Consider the following 13,913-nt stretch of genomic DNA (forward strand, 5'->3'; position numbering starts at 1 on the left):
GTATCAATGGTTACTTCAGAAATTAGTACATATAGTTTTACAAACCAAATACTCGTGACAAACTAAAGAAATCTTAGGAAAATAATTGTCTATCTAGAATTCAAGAATATTTTTCTATCTATTCCGTTTGGAGTATAGTAAACCTGTTTTGAACATTAATTGTCCATCTCAAATATTAAACAGGTAACTTATGAGCTTCTTGTCATATGAATTTTCATGATCTAGAAAATTCTTCGACATTCTTTTCAAAATGAAGGGGGTATATAAATATATGGGCTATGATATTTGTTTTCAAATATAAGCAAAAATACCTTTTAACGTAAAATTTTAATGATACATATATAATGTACTAGTATATTATTCATATTCTAGAGTGCATCCAAATTTTTGGAGAACAACTTTTCATAAATTATTTAAGTTTTTGTGTTTGTGGACATTAATTAGAGCATTCACGTTGTGAGGCCCTAGCTAGTATCGATTTGTTATCAACATGGCTAATTAGTTGATTTGATAACTTAATTGGGTAAAATTCAAAACAGACCACCTAGTGGAAAATGCAAAAATGAAAGTCTCCCTAAGTGGTCGTTTGTGCGACAAGTAGAGTAGAACATGGTGAAAGCTGCTGCAATTTCCTCTCCGAGATAAGAACTGACAATTAAATGATAGTTGCGGAGATGTTATAGAACTGAGAATTAAATGATAGCTGCGGAGATGTTTATTGCCAAGGTTTGGGAGCAAATCAACAATCCCGAGGGTAGACTGCCGTATGCTAAGGCGGAAAAATGGAGAAAAATCCCAGATGCTTTTATATATGTAAGCCAAACCATCTACCTATTCGAAGTGAAAACTGAACTCTCCCAAGCTCAACTCAACCACCACCAAAAACTCCACCAACAGCCCGATAGGAAACAAGGTGACAATCTAACAAAAAGTTACACCCCAAATCCTACGCGAACATGTGGAACAACTTCTCATAGTCTTGAGAGATGTTCGGACCTACCTACTGTTCTATTCATTTGCTGTCGGTAAAATCAGCATCTATAACGTCACCATCATCTCCTGGCTTCTCAGATGAAGCTGCAGAATCAGCAGCGCCATCAGCTCCAGGGGTAGGGCCTGCTCCGGGGGCGCCCTGCTGCTGGTAAAGGGACTGGCCAAGCTGCATCACTTCTTGGTTCAGTGCAGCCAGTGCATCCTTTATGGTCTGGGTTGATCCACCAGCAACTGCGTCCTGGAGTTCCTTAAGTTTCCCCTCGACCTTCCCCTTGACATCAACTGGGACCTTATCGCCGAGCTCCTTCAGTTGTTTCTCAGTCTGGTAGATGACAGACTCTGCCTGGTTCTTGGTGTCGATTGCGTCTCTCTTCTCTTTGTCCTCCGAGGCGAACTTCTCAGCTTCTTCAACCATCTTCTCTACCTGAATAGTTGTTCATTGATGTCATGTTAGTCCAAAGGATTAAAAGTGTTCAATGCTATAAAAACTGAGAAAAGTAAACTTGATAATCTGAGTGCTTCATCAATGCATATACTGCATACCTCATCCTTCGGCAATGTGCTGGCTCCGGTGATAGTGATGTCCTGCTTCTTTCCAGTGCCTTTGTCCACAGCAGCAACAGATAGGATACCGTTGGCATCAATATCAAACTTGACTTCAATTTGTGGAACACCACGTGGAGCAGGAGGAATTCCATCAAGCCGGAAGCTACCAAGAGATTTGTTGTCCCTGACAAACTCTCTTTCTCCTTGGAGAACATTAATCTCCACACTTGTCTGTCCATCAGCAGCAGTCGAGAAGACCTCTGACTTTGAGGTGGGCAGGGTTGTGTTCCTCGGGATAATCTTGGTCATCACCCCACCCAGTGTCTCCAAACCTAGAGACAGTGGCGTGACATCGAGAAGCACAATATCGCTCACATCGCCCGACAATACTCCTGCCTGTTGTCATTTTGTTTGTCAGATATAGTCATTATCTAATTAATCTAGTATGTGCTATTCTAGAATTATATATATATAAGAGAGCACTGATTGTCCCCAGTGCTGATGCTAGCCACTTTGCACAAAATAGCAGCACTATCTACTAGGCCATAGATATGATTTTATCAAGTTTTTCAGGTATTTTCACTATGATTTCTGTGTCTAGGCCCATATATTCGGCTCAAATTTAAGACAGATTATTATCTGCTCACTATTTTTATAAAGTAGCATAGAAAAGGAACATCATCAGGATCCTAAGTTAGCTAACTTTGAAGAAATGATTCTCATGAACTGACCTGCACGGCTGCTCCAAGGGCAACAACCTCATCAGGGTTGACTGTCACATTCGGGTCCTTTCCAGTCATTTTCTTCACAAGCTCCTGAACAGCTGGAATTCTGGTGGAACCACCCACAAGAATCACCTCATCTATTTCTTTAAGTGACAGCTTCGCATCTCTAAGAGAGTTGTCGACAGGTGTCCTCAGCCTAAAAGATGATTGTAAAATTAAAAAAATAGTTATGTTTTGGCTTAAAAAAATCCAGCCATGACACTCGCCCGCTATTCAGAGTAGTTGCTAGATGCATTTGAAAAAATAAACCAGGAATACATGTATGCTTCCATCAATGCACTAACATGAGGCATGATACCATACCTGTCAAGAAGATCTGAGCATAGCTCCTCAAATTTGCCCCTGGTAATTGTTGTCTCAATGTGCTTGGGCCCATCGGCAGTAGCTGTTATGAAAGGTAAGCTGAAAAAAATAAGAATAGGTGAGGAACCAAGATGCAAAGAACACAATATTAGAACCAAATAGAGAGGCAGAGCAAACTAACCTAATATTTGTTTGGGTCAATGATGATAACTCCATTTTTGCCTTCTCAGCTGCTTCTGTAAGACGCTGAAGAGCTTGCTTGTCTTTGAGCAGGTCAATACCCTCATCGTTCTTGAAGCTCCCAGCCAACCAATCAACAATTCTCTGGCAACAGAAATGATTTGTGAGAATATACAGCATGCAGAATCATAAAGATGCTGAACATTCTTGCTAACAGAGAACATGAGTAGTGAAGTACAAAAGGGGTAAGATTATTATGCAACGCAAGAGGTGGATCTTTATTCATCTCTTTGACCCATCAAAACGAATACATATATGTTCTTAGAACTGAAGGGATGCATGAGCTCATTGGAGAATGGGCACAGATGTGTTGTTGTTTGCCTAGAACCAGGGATCCAACGAACATCAAAAGATACTGAGAACCTAACATGCTAACTCATTGTCTCCTTCTTGTCCAAAAGACTATAACAGCCAACAGGCAACAACAAAAATCATATGCATTGACTATCAAACTGAATAAATACAAATTCACTCTACACAGTGAAGTGTACAACTTAAGTCATATCAACACAAATACTCCCTCCGTTCCATAATTCTTGTCGCAAATTTATGTAGACATATTTTGAGGATAGATGCATCCAAATCCACGACAAGAATTATGGACGGAGGGAGTAGTAACTTACCGCGTTGCACATCCCCTTTGCATCACTTGCAATTACATAATGCAAATTGGACACAAGTTCTAAACCAAAGAAATACTAGCAAATAAGATGAGGCAGACTGAACAACTTTGGAATCAATAATGCTGGCACGAGGCAGATGGCCATATCAAGAAATACCTTGTCAAAGTCATCGCCCCCAAGATGGGTGTCACCAGAAGTAGACAGCACCTCAAAAACGCCATCACCAACCTCAAGAACTGAAAGCATAACAGGAGATGTAATAAAGAACTGAGAAATTGAGATATTGTCAAACAGGTCAAAATAGTTCATACTTTTTTTAATTCAACGTACAGAAATAACAACAGAGCATGTTTCTACTAGCCAAGTATGGCCTTGATGTTGTGTAGTACTTTATGAGTGTCTATATAGGTAGATTATATCTACAAGACAGAACTATTTAAGAACTTACTATTGATCGAACACCAAAATGTTCTACCTTGTGCTAATATAGATTCATAGGGCAATGAGATAAGTTTTATGACCAATGTATCAGGATATGAGATAACACCAAATACGTCAAAAATTTGACGAATTACCCATACATATCTCCATAGTACTGTACTATTACTTATGTTAGCTATTCTGCACTCTATTATTAATGCACAGACATGAGTGTCGAAACTACTGCAGATTGTAGCAGTTACTGGGCATCAATTTCCCATATAAAAGAGTATAAATAAAGATCTCAAAATTCAAAATATATACCTGAAACATCAAAGGTGCCTCCTCCGAGGTCAAAAACCAGAATTGTCTCATTGTTCTTTTTTTCAAAACCATATGCTAACGACGCTGCAGTAGGCTCATTTATGATACGGAGAACATCCAACCCAGCAATGCGGCCAGCATCTTTTGTAGCTGTCCTCTGCGAGTCGTTGAAGTAAGCAGGGACAGTGATCACAGCCTTGGTGACTTTGTCATTTAAAAACTTTGACGCATCATCAACCAGCTTTCTCAAAACCTGGATAATAAATGACGTTTAGAAACAGCTTGCGGCACAAACATAACCCACATACTATTACGTTAACAACTGTTGGTCAAAGCACGGACCTAGAGTATCAAGATTAGACTTGGATTTCAAAAAGGGGGGCATTGTGTTGACGAAAACAACTGACTGTTGGTAGTTGAAACACGAGCTTTGACCAAAAGTTGAGATACTATTCCATTCCAAAAGTACTACAGTGTTGCATAATGTAGTAGCACACAGCTTGACACTCCGTTAGGAACATAACAAGTAAAGCATGTAGTAGTAAGATTTAACTCAACCGTAGTTCCATGGACTTGATATAAAGTTACATTAAGTTCTAGTTTAAGACAAGAATTCTCAATTCTACACCTAAAATTCCATGACTAGAAACTTATCACTAGCATAAGAATAAGCAATGACACCTTATCTTATCTGAGGGAACAGCGCAATGTTAAAAGTAATCGGTATTGCGCTTTATACCTGCGCAGAGATCTCCTCGGCAGCGAATTGCTTGCCGATAGCTGGACAATCGAGCTTGACGTTGCCGTTGTCGTCCCTAACGATGCGGTAGGACACCTGCTTTGACTCCTCCGCGACCTCGTTCATCTTTCGGCCGATGAACCGTTTGACGGAGAAGAAGGTGTTCTCTGGGTTGACCACCGCCTGCCGCTTGGCGATCTGCCCCACCAGCCGGTCCCCGGCCTTGGTGTAGGCCACGACCGACGGCGTGGTCCGCGCCCCCTCGGCGTTGGTGACGATGGTGGGCTTGCCGCCCTCCATCGCCGCGACGGCGGAGTTGGTGGTCCCGAGGTCGATCCCCACCACCTTCTCGCAGGTGACCCGCAGTGGCCGCCACCGCCGGCCCCCGCGCCCGTACACCGCCGCCGCCGTCCGGACGTCGACGGAGGGGCGCCGGCTGCCGTGGTGGACGAAGAAGGGGGTCGAGGTGGGGAAGGTCGTGGTCGACATGGCTGAGAGCAGCAGAGATTGCGAAACCCTAGAAGAAGGGGGATTTAGGAAGGGAGTGTGGTGGGTTTTGCCGGATTGGGAAGAATGGCGAGAGGTAAGGACGGGGAAGGATAAGAAGAGATTTTATACAGAAACGGCTCTGATAACACTGGAGGGTTCTTAGCATGGAAAAAAAATTACCTAAAAAACGAACAACAAGCTAAGATCTAATCTACTACTTCGTATAGATGGTAGCAATGAGATGGGATCAACATATTCTCGAAGATCGCTAAGGGCATGTGCAATGGTTGATAAGACTATCTTATCTTAATCCTGCCACGTAATATAGATATAACAATAAAACATGATGTACAATGAGTTGTTTTTTAGTCTTATCTTTAGTAACGAGACATCCTAAATTTGTGGTGAGAGAGATTGTGCTAAGAGATGAGACATCCTAAATTTGTGGTGAGAGAGTCATCTCTTAGCTAAGAGAAGACAAAGTCTTTTTTCATCTTTCTCTTTCCTCCACCTCATCGTTTATCCTACGTGGCAGTGCTAAGATATCACCATTGTACATGCCCTAAGCGTTTAACGACATGAATATCGTGGATGATGTAGTCGATCACTTGCTGCTCTCAGGAGCGAGTAGAATATCCCGTCGGTGCCATAATCGGGCAGCACCTCTGCACTCGGTCCCACGTACAGTGTTCATGAAGACGTCTTTCTCCTTGTTCCAGCTTGCAGCAGAAGTAGTAGATCCTACTCGAAATCCCGGCAGCACGACGGCGTGATGACAGTGGTGGTGGAGATTGCCTGTAGGGCTTCACCATCACCGTGCGGAAGATAGGTGGAGGAGGGTGGTGCTAGGGTTTGGGGAGAGAGGGGGTGTGGCCAGGGCAGCCTTGGTGTGGTAGCCCACTCTCCTCCTCTTTATATAGGTGGAACAACTAAGGGTTCAAAACTACTCCTAACAGTCCTAGTGCAAACCTTTCATAAAATCAAATAGTCGAACCTAGTCAAAGGTGAACTTAGGGTGGGACTCCCCCCCCCTTCCTTGTTGGTTGGTCGGCCAAGGTGGTGGAGTCCACCATGGACTGTGGACTCCACCTTCCCTTTTAGTGGATCGCCTTGGGTTGGTGGAGTTTCTCCGGGACTCCACCTTCCTTAGTGAATATTTTGGACAGCCATAGAACCTTCTAGAACCTTCCAAACCTCCGATAAGAAATCACCGGATTATTGTCAAACTTAAAATTTGACTTTCTATATATGAATCTTATTCTCCGGACCATTCGGGATCTCCTGTGATGTCCTTAATCCCATCAGAGACTCCGAACAATAGTCGGTCTCCATTCCATGTTCCATATCTACTTAAACAACTTTGAGCCTTAAGTGTGTCACCCTACGGTTCATGAACTATGCAGACACGATCGAGACACCTCTCCAATCAATAACCAATAGTGGGACCTGGAGATCCATAATGGCTCCCACATATTCAACAATGACTTCATGATCGAAAGAACCATTAACATACGATACCGATTTCCTTTGTCGCGCGATACTTTACTTATCCGAGGTTCGATCATCGGTATCTCTATACACTACAAGAAAAGTTCTCATTAGCTAATGGGTCTTTTTCGTCGCCTATGAGCCTTACCCGACGATATGGGTTCTGTGGTGCATACTTCATCACGTAAGGGATTACCACGGATTTTTCGGTGCGTCGCGTTTGGGCGCCCTTTGACCACTGAAAATCGGACCGTTGCAAAAGAGTTTTTGGGATGTCGTTGACTGTTGACGTCATGCAAACTGTCACGTGGCAAACGTCTTTAACTGTCCGAAAACGCCGTTAACCGGATAAAAACTCGTGGTAGCCAGTAGGCCCACACAAGGCCTGACACGCCTTAAACAGGCCGGCTCATTTAGTTGGTGGGTCAGGCCAGCTGACTTAGTTTCACCGATCAACTATATAACTGGGTTGGCCAATTAGGTATGTAGGTCGGGCCTAACTTCTCAGGTTGACTAGTCAAAACCTAAATGGGTCGGTCCACTAAGCACGTGGACCGGGCCGAATGTCTTCATTTGGCCGGTCAACAGGATAACTGAGCCGGCCCACTGAGCAAGTTGGCCGGGCAGAATGTCTCCGTTTGATCGGTCAACGTGACAACTGGGCTAGCCCAATAAGCATGTGGATCGAGCCGAATTACTTCGTTTGACCGGTCAACATGCCAACTGGGCTAACCCAATAAGTATATGAGCCGGGCCGAATAACTTCGTTTGACCGGTCAACATGTCAAGTGGGTAGTTTCAAAAAAACATGGCAAGTGGGTCAACCTAGTAAGCAGATGGGACAGGCTGAATGTCTTCGTTTGACCTATCAACATGATAGCTAGGCTAGCCCACTAAGCACGTGGGTCGGACTTAATGTCTTTGTTTGACCTATCAGCGGGTTAAGTGGGCCGACCCGTTTAGGTTTTGGGTCGGGCTAAATTCATTTGTTTGTCCGGTCAACTGCAAATTTCAATGGCCCATTTAGTTGATGGGTCGGCCGACCAGGTCGGCCCGTTTAGTTGATGGGTCGGCCCATAAACGCACTACATAATACATGTAGGCCCAATAGGGCCTAATAGCCTTGTTGAGCCAACAACTGAGAGGCCCATTGTCTTTGTTGGGCCAGCCCATCTGCGATTTGCTATGTGAGATGTCGGCCTACGCTTTAGGAAATTTGCGGGCTAGCCCATATGTGATTTCGCTTAGTTGGGCCGTAGCCGGGCTAGAAATTTGTGATTTAGTGTGGCCCAACAACGTCCCATTATATTCTAGGAATATTTACGCACACATGATTTCAGTCTGATAGCCTCACTTACCACAGGCACCACCTAATTACTGTTAGGAAATAATGCGCGAAAGAACCATAAAAACTAGCTAAATATTACATCAGTTGCAAGGCTTTGAAAGAATATTACATCAGCTGCAAGGTTTTGAAAAAATATTACAAAACCCAACGAAATTGAATGGTAATTAAACTAGCAATACAATAAAGGGATTCGACAATATTTTATGTTGGCTGTGCACCACCTATTTCTGAAATAAAGACATTACAAGTTAAGATAGCAACAATGGCAAGGCTAGCCAACGAATTTGGAACTCACCATTTTCTCGTTATAACGAGATCATTGTAATGCGCACAGATAGTCTACCGGTATGAGGCTAATATAGACTACCAATAAGGAAACAAAGAGGGCATGCCGCATATCAACAGCTAGAATATTTTTTAGGTGTACGAATGGAAAATAATAAGATGTGAGCTTCCTTTTAATGTGTATGGTCTATACCAACATAAAAAAATGTGATGTTCTAATCATTAAGCAGCTGAGATAGTGCAAGATAAACAAGCAATAGAATTATTTTGTGGCTTATATAACTGAGCATGTCAGAATAAAACAACAGACTTACAACTATCAAGTCCCATGCAACGCACCATATTGCTGCACTTGTGGAAGATGTTCGATGTTGTGCAGGGAATGCTAATCAACGTGTTCAGGGACTTAAAATTCGTAACAAGGAACACACAGAGGGTAGTGAATGAACTGATAGCTGGCAATTTAGTAGCTCACGACGAACTAGGTACAAAAAATAATGGTATTACTTGTAAAGGGAATGCAGAGTAACATATTCAGTGACTTAAATTTGGCATGAACTACGGAATAGGAGGTTATTACTTTTGTAACAAACAATGAGCCAGATAGAAGCTAAGATGGCAAAAGTTATAGAGCGGTGAATGTGAACCAACATGTGCAATTACTTTAAATTGGTTATGAACTAAATAATTCTAGGATGTTACTATAATAGATAGGAATGAACCAGATAGAAATTATAACAGCATCACGCATGAACTTGTATTGAAGGGGATCCAAATCAATATGTTTCGGGATATAAATTTGTAATGAGCAACACGCAGAGGATAGTTAATGCTGGAACTAAGGATGGACCAGATATAGAATACAGTAGGATCACATGTGAACTTGTAGAAGAGCTGAAGACGGAATGCAAACCAATATGTTCAGCATCCATGTGTGAGTGTCATGCAAAGTAAGAGAAGCATGTTAATATTGCAGTTTTTGAAGAACCAGATGGCACACAAAATTATTATCTAGTAGTATGACAACTTTATTTGTACTACAGGCTAGATAGCATAGTGATAGCATGCCGAACTAATATCAGGCACTTACTTTCTTAGCTTACAACGAACTAGATAGAAATAACAATGTCATCACCTGTAGTAGAGGGAATGCAAACCAACATGTTCAGGGACAACAAAATTGGCATGAACATAGTAGCAGGCTATAATTTTTGTAACAATGACTGGGCAAGATAGAAGTTATGATGGAAACATCTACAGAGCAGGGAATGTAAACCAAAATTATTCAATCACTTAAATTAGCAATGAACTAAAAAATAGGAGGGTTTCATAGCTAGGATTGAACTTAAAGAGGTTCAGAGAAACAAGCACCTGAACTTAGAACATGGTGCTAAAACAAGGGACTTACATTTGGAGAATCATTTTGTGGGAGTCAATGCATCTCTTCTTGGGATTGGTAGATCCGGTGATGAAGTACACTACATCTGCTAATTTGGGTTGGAGAGACAGCCATTACACTTCATGCTTACTCATCTCATCTGCAAAACGTAATGGCACCTCATTAGCACAAAAAGATTCCCCCGATATTAAACAAGAACTTGCAGGAAGCAATAGAAAAGCGACAGTAGAAGAGTTTAGATAGGTGTGGATCATGCACGGCGCCGGTGAAGCAGATTATGTTCATGCACAACGTTGTCGGTGAAGACGATCAGGTGTGGTGGAGGAGGGAGTCGGCGAGCTAGATCCGATGCGGTGGATGACTGATCGGAAAATGGGCTCCAGTGGGGTGGACGATACCGCAGCTGAAGCAACTGTGGTAGACTGCTGGATGAGTATATGGTTTCGAGGTTCGGCGCAGATGATCCGGTCTGGTTGATGATGACGTCGATGAAGCGGCTCCAACAGACGGTCGAATGAGGAGGATCGCACGACCTTGGGTAGGCCAGGGAAGTCCGGCGGGGATGTTCCAGTGCGGTGGTCGTGGAGGTGGGAGATAGAGGGACTTGGGAAGTTTCGGTGGGTGGTCTCAGAGGAGAGACTGAGGGAAATGAATTTTTTCGGAGGGTTTCCTGGGCTAGGGAGGTGGTGATCGAAAAAATGACGGGCAGACCCCCCACCAACCGACTTATAGATGAACATTGATGTCATCTTTACGAAGTGTAGAATGAGAATTAGGAAGCATGTGAAACATTTGTATTTAGTTGGCGGGAAGTTTTACCGCGGGAATGAGATATTGAATTCAGCTAAGGACCAAGTATGACAACAAAAAATTGTAAGACCGTATTGGTTCCTCTATTCAAGGCCGAGTTATACATCAAATCGTCATCACGCTGAATATCGGTTACCATGATCATGATCTATCTTCAAAAACCCATTGAAAACGCGTCTGAAATATTTCAGGATTGGCCGGAGATTTTGTCGCCCGACTGAATTTTGATTTGATTATGGCTATGGTCGAAGTAATATAATACTAATTTTTTTGGAGGTGGGCGGAGGGGAAACCCCCACCGTTTGTTATTTATTCCCAAAAATAGCCAAGTAGCCGGTCCAAGTACATCGAGAAAATATAATACTAATATAAAAACGATAGACCACGCGAAGTAGCTCTGCTCAGGTATTCATGGCCAGCGGTCACATCAAGCCATCATCACAAACAAAATCAGTTACACCAATGTCCTCTGAAATATTTCGGACATAATTGGCTAGTGGTTTTGTAGCTCGACTGATTTTGATTTTGAGTGTGGCTATAGTCGAAGCAATTATCTATATTTATCTATATCTATCCATCTATCCACTATATAAATACCTCAGTTTTTGAACTCAGATAATCCATCACCATGATGCATAAGCAATTATTGTCTGTTGGATTTTATCACATCAGTTCCCCAACACTTGATCCAACGGTCAAAGTTCCTTGGATTCACTCAGGAACTGCGCGTGCCAAAACGAGTCTGGCGAAAATATTTCTAGAGTCCTCACGGACGCGCAATATCGATACATTGAATGCAAATCTTGCAGGATCGTATGTGGCTGCTATGAGCTGAAGTACTCCATGAAACCATGAGCATACATGTAGATGATCTGAAGAATGACCCGCAGCAGCTTTCACAAATCCATCTACATGACAGGATAAACTTTAATTAAGAATCAGCCACTTAACAATCATTGCCCAAAATCTAACGGGTTAGATAACAACCTGGTAATTCTCTATTATATATACACACCCAAAAAATAAATTAGCAAGTAAGAAAGGAGTGTCAATGCCATCAGGACTTACAAAAAAGGGAATTAGCACTTTGTAATCTCTTTATTTTAACACATACATTCTGCTAGTAATAGAAAAAATGGTAGACTGGCACAGTGCCTCTGCTCAGGAATCCAGGGCCTAGGGTCACATCAAGTCATAATCACAACCAAAATCGGTTCCCATGTTCTCCAATTCAAAACGCGTAAAAAATATTTCAGTGTGTGAAATAATTGTATTTGATAGGCAGGAGGTAATGCTACAGTATTTAGATTTTGAATTTAAATGCTGTTAAGGTAATAATTATATGGAGTCAAAATTTGGTACCATGTAGAAGTATCTATGTTTACAATTGGCCTCTACACAAGCAGGTACAGTTGTTGAGTTGCAGCACCAACACAAAGGAGAAGCCATTGTTTTGTTCATTGTACTCAATACATCGATGAATGAACCAAACCAGTTGACAAGATTCTAGACCTGGGCTATATGTAGAAATAAAAATCAATGGATCACACACAAAATCATCAGTGTCAAGCTTCATACACTAGCCAACGCAACAAAAAGTTCAAACTGACGGAAAGGGCTAGACAATCCATTTATACATTTCAACACCCCTGGGAGAAGAGAACAGAAGGTTTGCCAAAGCCAGGACTCGAACTTGAGACTCTGGGCTCTGATACCATGTCAAGCTTCATGCACAAGACAAACGCAACCAGAAGTCTGAACTGATGGAAAGGGCTAGGCAATCCACCTATACATATCAACAATCAGCAGGGTTTCCGTTCAAAAAAATCAGCAGGGTTATCACTACATCGAGTTGATTCATACAGTAGCTAGTACACAAAAGAATAGGTCCTATCAAATCCACATCACAACAAGGAAAAGACCACCAAGATCATAGCAATTACATATAAATGCACCTACGAAATATGCTTACAATAAGGTACCATTTTACTGGATCAAGGTACTGACCTGTCACTGTCCCTATTCATCTCCAATTATCTAGCACATACTCTTCTTACTAGCTTTCCTAACTTGCTCCAGTAGGGCCTACTTCTCTTCTGCTATCTATCTAAAATTGTCGACTTCTAGTCTTAGCTCAGGTGATGCAGCTCGTTCTACTTGGATTTGCTCCTCCAGAACTTGAGCATGCAAATACTTTGACTTCGACTTTGACATGGACTTGCACTTCAATAGTCCAGCATTCCACAAGAAAGTATTTTTGGCAATACCTTTCTTTTCTATTTCCATGGAAAATGCCTTCACACATTCTTAATCGGTTTTTTCCAGGCCGTTTTACCGGGTTTTTCCATCTATAATTTCATGTCTTCCTGAAAAAAAATCAGTTCGTAGACATGTGTAAACATGATAGTCACTACAGAGAAACTTGCTGACAGTAGATTTATCAGGTGTATGTGCTACTTTTATTCCTACAATTTGGCATGTATGATTCACATCACATGAATTTTAATAAACATCTATAATATCATATTGACATGTACTTTACTACTCCTACAAATTGGGATGTGAGCCGTCACAAAATTTCAATCGTTGAGAAGACTTGCAAGAACACTTTGTGCGACTTCCTCAATCACTTATAGTTTTTTCTTCTGGCATGCTTCAAAAATCTCTAGCAGAGTCATCTCTTTGTTTAGTTACCTTTTACTTGCATTATGTAACATCTGCATTTTGGTACTACCATTTATAAATCGAATAATGTGGTTCAAATGGAGGATCATAATATAAGTTGCACACTAATGTACACTCTACATCATTTTTTACTAAAATATTTCTAAATAGAAGTATAAAACAACATGTCCTTACTTTTTGTCAAATGTGCACAATCAAGTTACGAGATCTCGTACGGCTAGGTAAAAGTACTTAGCGCGGTTTTTCTGATTCTATTTAGCCAAATTCTGCAAAAAAAAAGATACTAGTGAGACACTGATGTAAATAAGAATTCAATATGTGATATGGTCCAGTCTTACAAATCATACCATATTCATTGTATCAAACCAGTGCTTCACAAGATCTCCCCACTAGTTGTCAGTCATTTGCTTAAGAGGAGATCTAGTTGGAACACTCC

The 13,913-nt window shown here is 41.7% G+C and overlaps 1 protein-coding gene across 1 annotated transcript; it reads right to left on the reverse strand.

Annotated features, from left to right (window-relative positions):
* Window positions 1-783: 783 nt before the first annotated feature.
* Window positions 784-5,564, reverse strand: LOC127294004 (stromal 70 kDa heat shock-related protein, chloroplastic-like). Its single transcript, XM_051323738.2, has 8 exons — window positions 4,974-5,564; window positions 4,235-4,487; window positions 3,647-3,726; window positions 2,809-2,951; window positions 2,628-2,726; window positions 2,271-2,460; window positions 1,537-1,935; window positions 784-1,417 (listed from the first exon to the last, which is right to left on the reverse strand). Exons 1-8 carry the CDS (start codon window positions 5,460-5,462, stop codon window positions 1,013-1,015), a joined length of 2,058 nt encoding a protein of 685 aa, XP_051179698.1. The 5' UTR covers window positions 5,463-5,564; the 3' UTR covers window positions 784-1,012.
* Window positions 5,565-13,913: the final 8,349 nt, after the last annotated feature.

Source organism: Lolium perenne, chromosome 1 (assembly GCF_019359855.2).
Source record: "Lolium perenne isolate Kyuss_39 chromosome 1, Kyuss_2.0, whole genome shotgun sequence".
Lineage (NCBI taxonomy): Eukaryota > Viridiplantae > Streptophyta > Magnoliopsida > Poales > Poaceae > Lolium > Lolium perenne.